This window comes from Ixodes scapularis, unplaced genomic scaffold, assembly GCF_016920785.2.
Source record: "Ixodes scapularis isolate PalLabHiFi unplaced genomic scaffold, ASM1692078v2 PGA_scaffold9__187_contigs__length_104089568, whole genome shotgun sequence".
NCBI lineage: Eukaryota > Metazoa > Arthropoda > Arachnida > Ixodida > Ixodidae > Ixodes > Ixodes scapularis.
Genome location: NW_024609884.1, coordinates 6,197,777 through 6,216,654, shown reverse-complemented (window position 1 = coordinate 6,216,654; position 18,878 = coordinate 6,197,777). Strand labels below are relative to the sequence as shown.

General features: G+C 46.2%; 1 protein-coding gene across 2 annotated transcripts in view; it reads right to left on the bottom strand.

Annotated features, from left to right (window-relative positions):
* LOC8036556 (GTP-binding protein RAD) overlaps positions 1–18,878 on the bottom strand; it is a 73,052-nt gene that overhangs the window by 14,782 nt on the left and 39,392 nt on the right. The window contains exon 1 of one of the 2 annotated variants that reach the window (XM_042287177.1): positions 6,991–7,055. The exons of the other annotated variant lie outside the window; for it this stretch is intronic. Coding sequence (XP_042143111.1) covers positions 6,991–7,018 — 28 coding nt within the window. The 5' untranslated portion in view covers positions 7,019–7,055. Of the gene's footprint in view, positions 1–6,990; positions 7,056–18,878 lie in introns of those variants that run through there. 2 annotated transcript variants of the gene reach the window in all.

Here is an 18,878-nt window from a genome sequence, read left to right as displayed (position 1 = left end):
CGATCTCTTCGAGCTCCACGTGTATTTATAGCTGCGTATTGACCGAGAATCGGCGATGGTTCCGACCACGTATAGAGTTCGAAAAGGTCGCGGAACACGCGTTTGGCGGTTCCCTCGCAGGATTCGACGCAGGAAACGAAACGCTCATCGTCGATCACAGCAGCACCACCGAGTAGCGTTCCGTGCAACCCGTGGCACGAACACGCTTAAGCGTGTAGTCAAGAGCGGAGGGCGTCTCGGACGCTCATTCTCAAAAATGCCCGTGTGTCTGATTTCCCGCAGCCCCCATTGCGATCATACCGCGGGAAAATAGACACGCGGGAATATTTTTTTATAAAGTGCGTAGACAGCAAAACTAAAAAAGAAAATTAAAACACGATAGAATCACAATGAAAAACTGATATGAAGCTTCGGGCACCTCATTCACATAAACCAACGCAAAAAAAAAAAAAAAGAATCCGGAAATGACGACACATCCTCACCCTAAATTAAATCTTTCCGCTTCGTGCAAGGAGTTTAGGAAGTGACCAGGGCTAATTCCTTCAACCGGAAGATGCGATGATTCGCTGGGACACTAATTAGGTTGGGCTTTGTGCTCAGTGTTCCGGCGGAAAAGGTATTCCCTGGCCGAAACACTCAATGGGCCTAATTGTATACCAGACCTGGTCCGTGAATCGCAGTGGTCATCGTTCCACGTTCTCCTCGAGGCTTAGTCCCATCGAACGAACATTCGACAAGCTCTGTTGTACAAGAACACGTCATGTCGGTACACAAGACACGCTTCAGTGGTGCCTGTTCTTGTCAACGAGGTATTAGGAAAGCTACCACGGTTGTATTCTTAAATGTTACTCGACTCCAACTCCAACTCCACTCAGTGGAGTGGAGGAAAAATGTACACCTCGACTCAAGAGGCATTTGTTTTCACAGGAGCTTCAAGACGATTTCTCCACGGAGAAATTCGTCGAGATTTCGCACTGCACTGTTCCCGGGGTCGTTTGGAAAGAAAATTATGCCAACATGTTTCGTCCGAAGAATAATTTTGACGCAAAATATGAATACATGTGTTCGCGATCTTTAAAAGAATATGCCTAACACGCACTGAATTGGTGGATTTCAAGATTTTCTGTAGCCAGCGTGAAAGTTTTAGTTATTTTTCCGTTAATACAAGCACGACCGCTTTTCATTCTGTCAACAATGGGCAAAAGAGTTGTTTTAACTGCGTACCTTACAAACTAGCCCAGTTCTCACCTCTGGCATCCTCCGAAATGCAACCGTAACATAAAAGATAGCAGGCACTGGTGCCCCCTTGACGAAGGCTCACGTTTTTATGTGCTTGTGTTGGCGTGAAACCAGGGACTCAAACCGCAAAACATAACGTTTCGGTTACGTTTACGGTTACTGTTACTGTTTCCTGTTGATATCGGTTACACACACACACACACACACACACACACACACACACACACACACACACACACACACACACATATATACATATATATATATATATAAGGTAAGTAATTTACGGTCACGGTTTTCATAAATTTCAAATACCGGTTTCGATCCGGTAACGCTAACTAAATAAATTTCGGTCCTAAACGGTTTTCAGCTTCGGTGACGATTACGGTTTGAATTCCCGCGTGAAACCAGTCATCTGGCACTAAGAGCACAATTAATGTGTCAGTGCCTATGGATCCTGCAAATTCAACATGCTCATTTAAGCGCGAGCTTGAAATTTAATTTTGGTACTTCGTACGTGTGGCTGGAAAGCCTATGCATATCCGTAGTATTGCTGCTGGTGATGAACCTATAAAAGTTCCCTAGCTTGTTCGCATTGCTTTATGAAGAAAGACAGCCAGACAAAAAAGAAGCCTGCACAGAGTAGCTTTCGACTACTTAATATTACGTGTTTAAATGACCGCGGGTTACCAGGACATCCTTGCTTCGTAGGTCGCCTGCAGAACCACTCCTTCAATTGGTTGCCATGCCCGAAGCACCGATGTTCCGGTGTCTCGCGATCGTAACTCGACAAAAGCCCTCATAACCTTGATCAAAAATGCGTTTATTGACGCATGGCTGTCACTTTCGCCCGAGGTAGTCAGGAGGTCAAATGCTACAGCGTGGATGGGCCTTTAGTAATGGCGAATTCACCTCTTTGACACGTTTCGCTCATACAGTGTCAAACGAGAACTTTTACTGTATAATTGGAGTTAATGAAAGTCTCCCATCCCAAGATCCAAGTCCGCCGCGCTCCCCAGAAATTTGACAAGACGGTGGCACGACGTGCTGACCAGTGCTAGCGATGAGCCGCCACACTTGCCCGACGACCCGGCATAATGTGGTTTGCGACACATTTACCAGGTCGCCGGTTACCGTGCGCCTGAATTTCCCAGTGCCGTAGAACTGCAGCTCAATCAACAGCTGAAGCATTGGACGGACCCGCAGACCACGACAGCCGGTCCTCGCACTCCTCCAGCGAGAGGGACATCAGGACGCTGGCCACCGGCGCTTTCGTAAAGCAGTAGCGCGCGAGAAATTCGCAGCCGTTGAACACCTCCACCGATAGTTTCAGCCGGTTCCCGAAAAGACGCCGTGACACTGGAAGACTCTCGTCTTCGCTGTGGTGTTGGAGTTTGTCGGTTCTGAGTACAAAATCCACTAACTTCCTCAACGATGTGTCGGCCGCCATGACACCCAGAAACCACCTCAAGCCTCGAGGAAAATCTCGAGGTAGTTCGGAAGCTACATTGAGATTTTGTAGAAACGGGTTTAAGTATTTCCTCAGACTAGTTGAGTTTCGAGTCGAGTTCGAACTATTAAGCGCAGAACCGTCCTCAAGTAGAGTTTGAGTGGAGTATCGAGTCAACTACCGTTTATGAATTCGGCGGTAAAGAGTGACAGCAGACGTTTCACCATGACACTCGCTTCTGATTCAGCTGCGAAGAAACTAAGCCTCTTAGCGAAACGTCGGCTGTCACTTACCTGGAGGATCCTGATCAAGGTTTTCTTACCAGCTTTGACAACTTCCGTATTTTTTATGCGGACGTTCGTGTGTTGGCGGTCGGCGTCGCGTCACAAAGTTTTTCACCCGGCTCACTATGGCAGTAGAGTTCGCTAAACATGCCCCCGGAAACATTACATACACGAACGTGTTCAGTTTCGCATTCGCCGATTCTTTGCTCGAGTTTGCCGAGTTGGAATAAACGACCTTCTGCCGTCGAGAAAGCTCGGGTGCTCTTGCCGGTGCGGGCTCCCCTCTCCGAATAACCGCCCGACCGGCGATACCCGAGAGCGCGGCGAGCCTTGTTGCTTGCGCCCGACAATGAGTCCCGCTATCACGGTTCCCAAGACGCGAATCTCGGTCAAGGCACTCGAAGCGGAGCGGCTCCGCTTGGAGCGTACTTCGGGCAACTCGAAGAAATCCCCGGGATCTCCCCTCCAATTGAAAGTACCCGAAGCGGGAGAAGGGAGCACGCGCGAGTGGACAAAAAACAAAACAAACAAAAAACACGTGACTTTTCTTTGTGTCGCAGGCCTCCCTCGGGACAATAGTTCACGGTAAGCATGTAGGTCAGGTCTCATTTTGAGGCCGCTATTACTCCTGCCTCAGCCCTTGTTCTGTTTGAGGGTTGCCCAGTCTTCCCCCGCCCACCAATTGAGTGGAGAAAACGATCTCTTTCTCGTTGAAACGTGGAACCTGCAGGCACGCACCTGTCTTGCGTCTAATCAAGCGCGGAGAATTCCCAACGAGCGCTTTACAGCCGCACGCCCCGAGTGTCATCCCGTGCGCGGCTGCCAGGCGTCTCTAAATCCCTTCAACAGCGACCTGAGATGCCGCGGCCTTCATCAATCTCTGAGTTCGACGAAGAGAATCGTTGCAAGCTTGAGGCGCGCGCCTCCTCCCGACGACATGCCCTTGGTGCCGCTCTCGGCGCCGTTTCTCGGCTTCGTTTGTCCGGAACCTGATTTCATTCTGATTTACGTTGTTCCGCTTTACTTGCTCAGAATACACAATAATGTCTGTGCACCCACCATACACTAATTGGCGACTTTGATTCAAAATACAGTTACGCGCGGCTCGGGGGGTCCAGTAACGTAAAACCCCGGGGAAATCTGACACAAACATGCCTAACGCACTTTCCGCTTCGTTATCTTCGTTTATAGTATCCCTTTAAAACGCCTATTGAGTCTGAAATGAACAGCAGTGTCCGTGCAGCTTCATGAGCCATTAAAGTACACTGCCAATAAGTGCTTAAATTAAATTATTCGCATAAACATCAGCAAGCATTAATGACGTTTCGTGAGCTACATCTCATCTCGAAACTCCTATTAAATAAGATGACCCTCTTATTTCACCTGCTGCCGCTTTTCATTAAAAAAAAAAAGAAGAAAACAAAAGTCTGAAACCCTACATTAAGTAAACTACGATTTTTTTCCCTCCACATTAGGGGTATATCTTGAACATAATTTAACTCTTATGTGAAGCTATCATTGCATCACTCCGAGTTTATCTATCTAAGTACACTGTTTTCTTTTTTTTTTCTTTTTGCTGCAGGACTATTCGGCGAAATCCCTATACCCAGGAGACCAGTCTGGCCGCCCGGCGTAATACGTGCAGACGCATCAAAGTTTTAAGGTTCGATCATTCCATCACTGCTGGCAACGCAACGATGGAACCTCAGAACGGCTTCGAAGCAGCCCACTCGGTGGCATAATGAATTCCTGATCTCATTTGCTTACGCCCCTATCAAAGATAGCGTATACGACCGGCCAGGGCAATGAAGAAGGTATGGGAGGAGTGCGAGGGGACGGAGGTTGCCTTTGCGGGCGATACCGGCCAATGATGAGTTTCGGCTACGGTGACGAAATCGGTCCTTCGTTTTGGTCTTGCGGCTAGCGCGTCCCCATGACAACATCGACGGGTGTGCGCCGATAGAAGCCAGGTCCGCGGTAACTGGCGCCGACGGGTGCCCGGCTCGTTTCACCACCCTCGCACCCCTTGTGATGCCCGAGCTTGGCTATACTTGACAACGCGCTGCTCACGGTTGGATGGATGGATACTTGACACGCGCACACACGGCTGAAATATGTTAATAGCGCGTCGGTTTGCGACATTAGCCAGTGTTTTTTAACAGCGAGAATTAACCTCTACATAATGTGCGAAAACAGCGGACCACCCGAACGACCCCTGACAAATTGCCCGCAGATCCATCAGGGCACCGGTCAAATAGGTTTAAGGCATCGGCGGAGGAGGTGAAAGAGAAGTCGCTTTCGAGGCAGCTGGCGAATTCTCTCTCGCACCACTTTCCATGTGTCGCACGTGGAGCACTAAAAAAATAAAACCAAACGTGCCCGTAAAAAAAAAAATAAGAGGAAGAAGGAAAACGTGACACAGCCAAAAATAGGCGTTACCTTTGGAAAACTTGACGTGATTTCGGAAAATAGGCCTGTCGGAAAGAATTGTCGCCTTAGCGGACGGCCGACCAGTTCCATTAAACGAGGGCTGGAGTTGAGATTTCAGTTTTCCGACAGAGCAATCCGATCGAAAGCGACTGTAGGGTTTTCGAGTGACGCTTAGTGAACCGGAGGCAACGTGTTAGCCCCGCCAATATAGGATTTCTTCAGACTGAAAATTCGTGGGCCACGTTTCTGCAGTACTAGCTTACGGAGTTGTTTTTAAAAAAATACCATTATAGGTAGCCAGCGCAATAGCGTTCATTTCTGCGAAAAGGCATCGCCAGTCCTTGGGTCGATGTAATGACCTGGGTCACATGTAAACACGTAAAATTAAATAGTGCACTAATCACATTTTGGTGGGCGAGGAAGAGTTCAGTGACCATTTGGCAAAGTCTGTAAAATGACCTTGCAGGTTGGCCGATTTAAAGGCAATAATAGTCGAACTCCTAGTTTTCGGCAAAATACATTACGCAGAATAAAAAGAAACACAATATATAGTATATATCGTTTCGGGTTTGCAGAACTGCGCTATAACACTCTTTTCTTGCCAATTAAAGATCCTTTTTTTTTCATAAATTAATATTTTCCCATGTAAAAACGCCCAGTAAAAAACAAATTTCAGCCTATGTTTTCTTAAAAGGCAACAAAAAAAAACGTTCAGCCAAATATAACGTGGTAAATGCACGCACAATATTTCGATCTTAAAGCTAACGAGTTTTAATTGCACCCTCAGTTGACGTCTTAGCATATTTTTTTTTTGTCATATCAAATATGGCTTTACATTACTTGACTGACAACTTAGTCTCGGGAAAAAAGTATATTTGGACGAAAGCGCTTATTACCAGGTTTTTTTCACAATTAACTAGATAATTCGTTAAATATTTTTACATATGAGAAAAACAAATGCTTAGATAAGACATCAGCGTAGCCGCTTCCCTTCAACCGACAATATTGCTATTTCGAAAATTATAAGCTCATGTGCCTCGGCACAGGTTCCGATTTCCTAATTGACATAATAGAGAATCATCTGCAGCTTTAGCCAAGCCAACGGAACCAATCTCACGTGAAAGAGAACTCTGTCTAACAACCCCGTGCTCAATGTGAGCTGCTGGACTACCTCTTACAACGCCTGGCGGTAAAAGCGGGAAGCTCTTCAGTGAGCATCGGAAAACACGTGTTTTGTAGACGCGAACTACTCCACCCCTGTCAAACCGGATAAAAAAAAAAAAAAGAACTGCGCCCAATAAACAGTTGATTATATAGACCTTGGCTGCTTTCTCGCAATCGCGGTATGCTTCATATGGGTTCGCAGCCTGCAATAAACTCGTTCAATTTGGATCATATAAAAGCAAGAATTTCGTCGACCGGGCGCCGTCCTCCTGCTTCCTTTCTCGCGGCGGCCTTCAGCTATCAAAGTGCGTTGTTGACGCGACCGTTAACCGCCGGCCCAAAACTGCAGCCCCGAAGAGCAGCACCGATCGAGATTGCGCTGCCACCGCGGGAAAAGGCGAAGGCCATCGGCAGGACGCATACCTGGACCCGACGCCGGCAAACAGCCCATAAGCGCCGCCGCCCCTGGCGAATGCAATTTTGGCCGAAAAGGGGCTGCCCCGTCTTCTTCGCGCCTTCCTTGCTCATTCTCTGAGTGCGGGTGGTATCTGCTTCACTTGGCTTGTTTTAGCGTCGACGGTGCTGACGTCCATAAAGGAACGAGGGACGGGAAACTTGTCTAAATAGCCATACAAAAATAAAACGAGGTTTTGTTTTGGAGGTTGCATCGTAGGGTGGGTGGGAAGTGCAGTCGAAAGAACTTTCGCTCCGAAACTACGTTGGACATGTAAGCATTTTTTATGGAGCGTGATTATCTGCTAGATCAAAATTTTCGTGATACGATTCGAGGTGAAAAGCTTCAGATTTCGGGAACGAGTCAAAGCATAACGCCTAAAGATGAGAAATTTGCTGTTACTTTTTTTTTACTAATCTTAGTAAAAAAAATTTTATTACTAATCCGAGATTAGTAATAAAATTACTAATCTCGGATAATGCGCCAGTAAACAAAAACGCTAACTTTTGAACTGAACTATGACTTTAAATGTATAAAATATCGATTTATTTATAAAGAAAGAAGGATATACGAGAAAAGCTTGAAGGCCTGAACGGTCCTTTTCAACCCTTCCATCTCAGCAGCGGTTACCAGGGCGGGGACATTCACTTTACTTTGCCACGCTTTCTTGTCCCTGCGCGTTGTAATTAATCAGTGAGACGCAATTGCGTTATCACCACATTTTTTTTTCAGTGTTAGCTCGTACGACTCAATAGGCCAATAATTATATATATGAACACACACACACACACACACACACATGCTAATTTTCTGCGACTGAGTGCTCGGCTAAGCCTGTTTCTTTGCAAAACCTACACCTTAGCCTTGGATGTTTTACGCAAACCAGGTGGTTAGGATTGGAGTGCTTTGCATAAGACGAAAACATACAGCACACATTAGTGCATGTTCGAGGTTTCAGCATGCAACCCCCGATAGAATGGTAGGTTTTTGTCTAATACAATGAAAAATCAAACTAACTGGAAAACTTTTTTTTTATTATTCTGCGAGATTTACGTAAGTTATGTTGCGATTTAGGAAATCCCTCTCTCGTTTTTAGACATCACTCTTTTTCTCGATGAAGTCGCCATAATCGACCGTTTGTCATGCCGAGAACAATCTGTAAGTTTCTTCCTGCAGAATACCCAAAACAGCCAACCACGGCAAAAAAAAGGATCCCAACAAAATGCGTAGCTCATAATACTATTATGTATAAAATTAAAAAAAATGCATAAAATTATTTCCGATATGTCTGAAAAAAAGTTCGATGTGCGTAGGGACAATGAGCGAGGGAAACGTCATGCCAGCACACATCGATATTTTGTTTTTAATTGTGTTACGAGCCTCGTCATTAGCTGGGATCCTGTCATTGTACGCCGTGCTTCACTGCCTCGTGTTCTGCGGAAAAGTGAACTCTCGTACGTCTTTGTTAGAGCGTGCCCAGAAACGCGCTCGTCGACAACTGATCGTTGACAGTCGGCATTCCCCCGAACAGAACAACAACGTGTTTCGCTTTCTGCGTCCATGGTCTTTTCTTATTCGCGCATCTGGTGCGTTGGTTTACTCCCCAAACGCGTCACGTGCTTTTGTTTACCCCCTCGACCTCGACCAATCGCGTCGCGCGCTTGGCCGTCTGGTCATCGCGCGTTCCCTGCGCGCTATCTTTGGCGTGTTCCTCCTCACGTGCCTATGCGCCAAAGACGCATTTTGGAACACTTGCACGCCGTACAGCCCCTGACGTCACATGTTATTCTGCCGCTTTGCAATTGCGCGCCGAGGACATGCGCGATAATGCGAAGTATACAGCCGCAGAGGAAGAGGCGTACAATCGATATTGTAAATAGCCGGCGGAGCTTGATTCCCGCCTAAGCAAACCCGACGAACAAAGGAGCCTCAGGGAAGACCTGATGTTTGGCCCCTTGGGAGAAGGGCGCGCGAGCTGGAGCTGCGGAAAACAAACCAAAAATAAATAAGTAATAATAATAAACAATACGAAGCACCCAACTTCATCGCATTCGTCTCGAAGGCAACTCTTCGTTCAATGCATTCGCACGTATCGCGGCTTAGATCCTTCCAGGGACGATTATTTGAAATTATGCATGCTGCGAACAGGCAGCTCTGTTACTATTTTCTCATTGTTGTTGTTGTTGTAACGGATGGTACGCCCTACACATAAAGTAAGAAAAAATGTGAGGCTCGCACGCCTGGATGCAATACCTTGATATCGCAACTCGTCCAATCCTATATCTCGCCGGTAAACATTGCGATGACAAGCAATCGATTCTCGTTTCTTGCCTCGACAAATGAATGTCGTCAGAAATAAAGGGCGCGGCTGTGTATAGACGTTTACATCGCTTACCACCCATGGTGAAAAATGCTGAGTCACTGATCAGTAAACGCTTGCGCAGCGTCTGATATACCGCACAGCTAAAGTCCCCAGATAAGAGTTTCCTACAAGTAGCGATATTTTTTGAGGCGCCAACTGCTTGACGGTGCAGGTTTTAGGAAGCGAATGGCGGCCACAGGAGAGGTCTGAACTGAATGCCGGCATTTTGTTCCAACGGAATGAGCTTTGTCATTTGTATACTTGGTTGTTTGGTTGTGGTTACTTGTAAAAGAAGTATCAGTTATCAAGGGACTACGCACAGCAGAGCAACAGCGCTGGCTCAGAAGACGTTGCACAACCCAGCATACTAAGATAGGAGCGCGCGGAAGCGATTTTTGCAAAGGTCTTATAACTTTCTTCTGGGGAGGCGATTATTTCCCCGGCATCGAATCAGGCGATGTTGCAAAGCAGAGGGCTGCCCCGTATTTTGAGGATATCCGGGCCCACCACACCCTCTACTTCCCAGGCTTTTTGTGGACGTAGTTTGCAGTTCGACGCTTAGCTGTATGAGCTTCTTGGTTCAACATAGCGGGGTCTCGTCGTCCCCGACGTGAATTAATAGAGTCGGGATAATAACGCCAGCGAGATGAGCGCCGGAAAATCTTCGCTAAGAATAACGCACCACATCGCCACTCCCACCATGGACACTGTGAAAGTAGCCAGACCGAAATACTCCAGAGCATGACGTTTTAGCCTTTACTCAATCACGCCACATTTCCTTCTTATATCATTTCGTATTTCCGGAATTACAAGGTAATTTTCACGCATTCGCGCCAATTTCGGCAGTTCCTAAATTTACCGACGGCGGGAAGGTTTTTGTACAGCTCGCAAATGTGCATTCATACCATAAAAAAAAAAGGAAACAAACGTTCTCGGGGGCTCGCGGCCTTCGAACACAATGACCTGCGAGCAGGAGCCCTGTCGGATGCATTGACGTAGTTACACATCTCGGATGGGGCCATCAACGTGGGCTACTCGACTCAGCGAGCAAACAGCGAGTAAAGAGGTCAAAACAAATGTCCCCCTTCGCGAGCTTCCGAATCCCGCCACACGGGCCGGGGGATCCGGCGCCGAGTTCTGACGAAGCGGACAGAAAGCCGGAGCCTTTCCTCGGAGGAAAAAGGCCGTCTTCCTTTTGATTTTTAGTTTTGTTTCTTGCGTTCTCTCAACGCGTTGCGCTCAGGGGTCGTTCGGCGCAGACCACTCGGGAAAGCTTCCGAAGATGATGCGTAGCAGCGAGCGAGGGGAATCTAATTTTGGACGCATTTTCAGCGCGAGCGCATCCTTTGCAGGCACACAAATGGCTCTCCGTCCGCCCCCCTCCACCCTCCGCCACATCGTCGCACCCCGCATCCGATTGGTCGAGACCTCGCCGATGCCCGGTGGCACTTTTTCGAGGTTGCCCGTGCGACTGCCTGCCTACGAATACGCTCGAAGATGTGCGCGCGATATGCAAATAGGGCTCTGGCTTCGGCGACAAAGAGCAGCGCGACAAATGTCACCCGCGCGTGCCTTTAGCGTAATAAAAGTGTATTCCTTACAAACCAACGTGGTAAATGAGATTCCTTTGTATTACTAGTAACTAGGGTTATGCACGGATAAAAAAAAACGTTTTACCGATTAATCGGATCATTGGTACAATGCGGAGGCTGATAGAATTGTTACAATATTGCGAAACGTTAAACATAACATTGTACACTGGTGGAACATAACTGCTGATAACTGCTGGGACTCTCACAGCTGTAAATGTGTAAGATTAGTACACTAAAAAAAAATATTTTATTTGTTCGTTTGTTTGACACACATTTTTAAGTTCAGATGGCATGGGCTTGTGGCTGAAGTAGAAGAGAGTACAGAAATAAATATGTTCACATTTTACAGACGTCAGGTTACCATCTACTATGTACTATTGAAATAAATAAAAAGTGTGAGCGTTGTGTCAATTATTTAAAAAAAAATATTTTGACACAAATAGGTTACGGCAGACTATAAAAACAATATCGCTGTGATTTTATGATTTCACGTCAGGGGAATGACTCCCCTGACGTGAAAAATGAAGCACGACGCTTTGAGAAGAGGTATTCTTGAGCAGGAAGATCAGCAGCCAAGATAGCTTTTCGAGAAGTGTACTTATAATCTTTGAGTACAGGTTGTCAGTGAGGCACTGATGTTTCATTAACTAAATGCTTGATTGCGAATTTGACAGCAACGAGAGCGATGCCCGTAATATTTTGTAGAAAGGTCCACTTTTTGAACAATTATTCGGTTAAAAATTTGTCGACAAATAATCGATTAATCATTAGTCGGTTGGTTAATTTATTAGTTGCACAGCCCCGCTCATAAGACGACGTCAAGGAATCAGTAGTGAATAGCACGACACTGTTAACATAAACAACCGATCACCGGTTTTTGTTGTTATTCTTTTTTTCAGATAGAATTTAAAGGCTGCTATCAAAACTATTAGTGCGGCGGGGAATTGCACATATAGGGTGCTAACTTCAGCCGTAAAATGTGGTACCCGTCATTACCCTTTCGAAATTAAACGCTAAAAAGCGCCGATGACGTGTTCGCGCTAACAGTGTTGCGCAGTGAACATTCGTCGGCGCTTATTGCCGACGAGAATATCGAGCCATACGAACCTCTTTTCCAACAGTTACGCGTAGGCGTACGTAGGCACTATAAACATGTCGACACGTGCTTTCGTAACCATGAAAGGTGTTGCTTAATTCTCGGTTAGGCGGAACTTTCTATTCGTTGCGCGCACTTCAGACAACGCAATGCACGAGCGACTAATCCCTCCTGTGTAGAGAAATCCCGCCGGTAACACGACACTTTTGAACGCCACGGGCGGGAGAGCTCGGGGCCGGCTCCAGCATGCCGCTGACAAAACTAATTCCACCTGATCCTACCGATTTATACCTCCTTCATGCCTTGGAGCGGTGTAGCGGCCCTTGATTAGTATGCAAGCTCGGCATGGCGTAGCAAGTTCATGGGAAACGCTTACGTTAAGTATGCTCCGATAATCGCGAGCTGGATTAAGTTCTCGCGCGCTTCTAATACTGCCAGAAACACAGGAGCTGTTCAAAGCAGGTCTGTTGTTTTAACGTGGAAAGAAAGCTAGAGTCAAGGCTAGCAAGCGGGGTAGAGGGGGGGGGGGGGGGGGGGGGGGGCTTGTCACAGCGTATATACTTCTTTTACAACTGCACAGAGCCCCAGGAAGGACATGGTGATGCAGCCGTGAACTAGATTATCAAACTGCCACATTGTTTTTCCCCAACCCACGTTCGAGCATTCGCAAATCCATGGTTGGGATATATTCGTTTTGTATTGATATTTAGGCGGTCACAAAATTTTAAATGACCTTGCGGTTTGTTTGTTTGATTTTTTCAAGAAGATCTATAATCTATAAAAGTTTTTTTTTTTCCTCAAAGATTTAATTACGATAACAAACGAAGCTTGCGGTAAATTATCAGCTGAAAGTGTCACACTGATTCACTGATTAAAGCGGGCGGTAATTAAAGAATTAATTAGGGTTAGAAGAAAGATCAAGAACTGCATGGTTCCTGTCGTCAATAAACTAGACAATGCCGTGCACCTTGTCCCTGCTGTATTGTCGCAAGCCCCTTTTATTCCACTCGTCTATTACCTCATTTTATAAACATTGCTTAAGCTCACTCCATCGATTTTGTCATTGTTTCATCTAAGAAGGTACCTAAAACGCAGGCCAACACTGATTACCCTCCCCCCTTGTCCGGTCTGTCCGCAGCCAGCAGAGTTTTCGAGTCCTAGCGAGCTCGCACGCTGTGCTGACTCATTAGCGTCACGTCGACGAGTGCTAGCGGTCACGCCCCTCGTTCCCGTCCACGGCTACCCGGCCGCGATTTGGGAAGTCCACGTGGGCACCGAGGTTTGGCCCGACTTGGAGCGCTATAAAAAGCGGCGCCTTAATCCCAGGCAGGATTTTCGGCGTATAGCAGAGAACAGCGCTCGCAGGAAAACGGTGGCCACTTGGAAGGGCAGCGGGGTCCGCCCGCAAAGAAGAAAAAAAGGAAACAAACACGCGGACACGCGCCCGCAACGAACTCGGGGTTAATGCCATGTCTCTTCAGGCAAGTCAGACATAGCTACATTAGGTTCCTGCAACGTTTTAAGCATGCGGTCTCCATAGAGCGCCGCCACCCGAGTGGACGGGGCTAGAGCTCTGAACTGCTCGGCAAGTGCTTCCTTTCCTTTGACCAAATTCATCGCACGTTAACGGCGTGGTTGGCTAATTAAACTCCATCTCAGAAGTTCTGTACAGTGAAATAAAAGCTGCATAAAAGAAATTGTGTTGTGGGCGTGTTTATACAGCCAGAAGATATCTCACTTGTACACTTTTAGAAAAAGGTTGTAATATTTACTAACTTAAGTTTAGTAAGTATGTTATTAACTTCTTAATAACTGCAGTTTGTAATGGGCGTGTTCTGAACAGTTACTAACTAAGGAAGGTAGCAACGGGAACTGTGCACAAGACCAAGTAGAAACCACTACATTAATTTAGAAACGGATACTAACTGCCCTGAAAAATCTAGTTACCACTTAGCTCAAGAAGTTGCGTGGCGCTAGCTATTGCCCAATTCAAAGGCCACAAAAATAATTTCACTGCTCGCGCGCTTAGCATTGCATCTCCTACACTTTATATTACACGCACATTACATGCGTCACTAATCGGCTAAACGCATCGCATATAGGAATCACATCATAAAAACACGCTACACCAATCAGTGGCTCCGTCGATCGCTCTTCCAAATGAAGGTCTGCCTATTTAAAAGCACGCTTTTCCTCCGTGATCACCTCAGCGATAAACAAATTTACAAGAATGTGTTTCTTTTTTCACTAATGTCATTTTTCTAAATCGATTTTGAATGGTCCAGGGTATGAATATTTTTCCGAAAAGAAATCATTTACGCAGTAATTATTTGCGAAAGTCGATATAACTTCCTGCTCCTCTGCGCGTCATGGTGCATATTTTCGCTTCTCCGGATAGCTCCGCATTTTTGTGGCATTTCAGAAGAGTTCTTGCGCACAGCTTCAATCAGCGTTCAATGTACTCAAGCGCCCATGCGTCCATCAGCTGTGACTGCAATGGTCTACGAAATGACGTCGGTGAAAACATCCTAAAGTGTGAAGTCCTCATTTTTTTTAATTTTTTTAGCCCTATTTTATAAGACTTTGTATGACCGTCTACCCTTTCGCTTTGCAAAGGTGAACTAAGCTGATTTTGTTTATATGACGAAACCGAGACAAAGAAAGCACGAAACGCCTGAAGTGAGCACAAAATTGGAAAACGCGCTGAGTTTGAAGGTCGGCACTCGGAAGAGAGCGTCACGAGGCCCATTACTCGCGCTCGCAGCTGCGCGCGCAGTGAGATGTATTCACGCACACCGGAGGCCTAAGTTTAGAGCCCTGTGCGCGAACAGCTGCCACCCTTAGCCCCAGACGCTCAACGAGAAGGGTCCGTCGTCGTCCAGGAACTCGGGCCGAGGCTCCGGCACGCCACAAAAGCAAACTAAAAGAAAAAAAAAAAAAAAGGAATCGTTTCCCGCGTGGAAGCACCCGGCGGCAGCCGCTCTGTAATCATCGGTCTCCCCGCACTGGAGTCGTCGTCGGTCTCCGTCCCCCCGTGACGCATCGTTACGTCCAATGAAATGCAATCGGTCGAAACCAATCATTGCGAAACACAGTAAAACTACCGTCTTATTACTTGGTTCCTTGCAAACGTCGTCACGTAGGTAGAATGGCGGCGTGTGAGGCAAAGAGGAACCGCGAAACTCAAAAACGTCATGAGCCGTTTTGTTGTTGATTTTTTTTTTTTTTTTACATAAATGCATAATTTGCTTGTTTTTGTTTTGTTTTTCAGGTAGAGACTTTTTTTTTTTTTTCTTCGGCGCCGATTGGTGTGGTGGACAGCGCAGGTATAGAAAGCAAGATGGCTGCGTGTGTCAACAGAATGACGGGGAAAATGCCACGTTCGTTCTACAAGGTTTGCGTACACTCTAAAAAAAAGCCCGTGCGTCTACTTTCCCGCACAACACTGGAGAGCCCTTCATTGCAACTTAGGTAGGCAGCTCAGCGAATGACGACGCCGAGACATATGTTTCGACATATGTTTCGGCCACTGTGTAAGATAATACTCTTCAGGTGAGGACAGCGCGCTCCTCGCGCAGTGCACATAAAGTTCGCTTTTCACTCTCTCTATTTCACTCCCTCACTACGGTTTCAAGCGGCGCCGGCAGTGACTCGTCGACCTGTGGGCACGGCAAAGACGGCTCGTGCCGCCTCATGCTCCACACGCGCAGAGCTCCAGCGAGGTTGTCGCACGCGCAGAAAGACCACGGTGTACCGGGGTGTCATGGCAACGAGATAATTTTTTTCGCTCTCACACTGTTTCGCCGTTTGGCCGCCGGCGACACTGTCAGCCGCGGGCACGGTGGCCGCGGAATAATGCAGCTTTTCGGATGCCCGGCGAACGAACGCTATCTGAATCCTCGCGCCGCGCGTTCAGCCCCGCCGTGACCTCACCTAAAGAGTGTATCTTACACCGTGGTTTCGGCATATGTTTCAGCACTAAAAAATGCTATTGCATCTAAACCGTCCCATGAGAAGGTTATTGGAGCTTCCCATTTGACCTAGAACTGGCTGTAGCCCTACACATATGAAGCATACATGTTTCTTTTAACGCTCCTGCCAAGACGCCTTTTGAAATTGATGTGTGTGATGGTAAACAATGTGACTTAAAGGGGCACTGCAGTCAGTTTTGGAATAAAAACTGAATCTAGACACTCTAAGCATCCCAACAAACCACAAGCGTGCGTAGCTTATTTGCTCGTTAAAAGCGTGTTCAAAGATCGCGACACGACCTTTTTGGGAAGAATTTTCTCCCGAGTGAAGTGATCGATGAAGGGCGCTTGTCAGCGAGTTGCAAGCGATGGCTTCGCCCGCGGTGAAGAAGAGGAGTCTTATCCGAATGTGTACCTATCACACTCTCTTCGAAACGAGTTATAATAAAATAATTTGAAATAAACGCGTATTGTAGGGATTTGATTGGTCCACACAATGTAGTCCGCAATAAAAAGGGAGTCCACATGTTTTTCTCTTTCCCAGAGATAAATAGAATAACACCATTTAAACAATATAAGATCAAAAACGACCTTTTTCAAAAATGACTTCAGTGCCCCTTTAAGGGTAAGCCCTTCCCCAGGTGCTGCCCTCACCACTTTCACTTGCAATACTTCTTCATAGGGCAGATGAGCAGTTGCTGTGACCTGAGTTCACCGTCAGTTATCTCTCGGGGTACATTTTTGATGACTCGAAACAGCGGATTATCTACTCCATTGTTCACAGGATGGGACGGCTGATTCTGCGCATGTTTTCAAGGGGAAGGGGTACGTTGGTCGTCTGCTGATTAATTAAATAGTGATGATATTCAGCTGCACCTTCTATCGAATTAAACAACACAAAACAAAACAAAAAAGCAAGAAAAAAACGTGGAAGTGGGCAGTTAGCGTTACAGCTTTGGTTGAGACCTTTGTGTGCTTCGTCCTTCTTTATTCACCGATATCTTTCTTTCTAAATATTGAATCGACGTGGGTTCGGTAGAGGTAGAGAGGAAGAGAGAGTGAGGGGGAAAATGGGGCCATTCCCAAACAGCGTGAAAAAAATTCGCATAAACTTAGTTTCGTTTGTTTTTGTATCTGTTTGTTGCGGCCATTACCGCTATACTCTCGCGAAGCACACAACAAGGGTGAAACGAATCAACTGCTGAGACACCTGTCGCCCCCTAACGGCATTCGAAGTCGTCAAAGAGCGTAATCAAGACGGAGGCTCGCCGCGCTGCACCCAATTATTTCTCGAAGTCAATGAATCGCCCTCGCGAGACTCCTTTCAGAGATCCGAAAATAAATCTCGGGGGTGCTGTCTCCCCTACCATGACGCGGTGTACAGTCGAGTGAACGAATCACTGCCCCAAAACACCTTCTTCGGTTGCCAAGGGAACGGCGCACGGGACGGCGTTGATTGCTTTGGGAAGGAGCGGCAGAGAGAGCTCCGACTTTTTTTCCTTTGTTTCGCTTTTTGTTGGCAGCACCTGTCAATGTTAGCACTTCACCCTTGAAATCAGACGACTTTCCACGAAACCGCAGACGGTGGAGAGACAAAAAGCAGCGTGAAAGTCATTGGCGAGCCCCTCCACAACCCTCAACGCTGAAGGGAAAAATTGCCGACGGAAGTGACTTTCGCACTCCACGATTATTTTTTGTACTGAATTGAATAGATCAAGACGAAACATCTGGATGGTAGGAATTGTGTGAAACAGAGTTCATCGTGAAGAGAATATAGCAATATGTATGCAGTATATATATATATAGAGAGAGAAAAAACAAAAACGTAGCGCAGGATGACGAAAAGTATATACGGAAGAAAACGCTCTTGAGACGGTTGTTGGAGTTTTTAAAACATATTATTCGTAAAGTTGCTCAACGTTTCAGCCTGAGACAGACCTTCTGCCTCAGGCCGAAACGTCGACCAACTTTACGAATAACATGTTTTAAAAACTCCAACAACCGTCTCAAATGCGTTTTCTTCCCTATATATATATATATATATATATATATAACTGAGAAGAAAAAAACCCTTGGTGGAAACAGCAACAACTGACGATTTATTCTTCGACGTTTTGGCCGGAGTCCGGCCTTCGTCAGGAAGGCGTTTGTGCTTCCTGACGAAGGCCGGACTCCGGCCGAAATGCCAAAAAATAAATCGTCCGTTGTTGCTGTTCTCACCAATGTTTTTTTTTTTCTTCTCAGTTATATACCCACGCCTTCGGCCTCCCGCTACCATTCCCGTTATATATATATATATCAACAGGAAACAGTAACAGCAACTGTAACTATATATATATATATATATATATATATATATATATATATATATATATATATATATATATATATATATATATATATATATATATATATATCAACAGGAAACAATAACAGCAACCGTAACCGAAACATTCGAACCAGCTCTGCTGTACAAGAACACGTCATGTCGGTACACAAGATACGCTTTAGTGGTACCTGTTCTTGTCAACGACGTATTAGAAAAGCTGCCACGGCTGTATTCTTAATGCTACTCGACTCCAACTCCAACTCCACTCAGTGGAGTGGAGAAAAAAGGTACACCTCTACTCAAGAGGCATTTGTTTTCACAGGCGCTTCAAGACGATTCCTCCCCAGAGAAATTCCTCGAGATTTTGCACTCCACTGTTTTTCCGGGGACGTCTGGATATAAAATTATGCCAACATGTTTCGTTCGAAGCACAATTTTGGTGCAAGATATGAATACATAAGTTCGTTATCTTTAAAAGAATATGCCTAACACGCACTGAATTGGTGG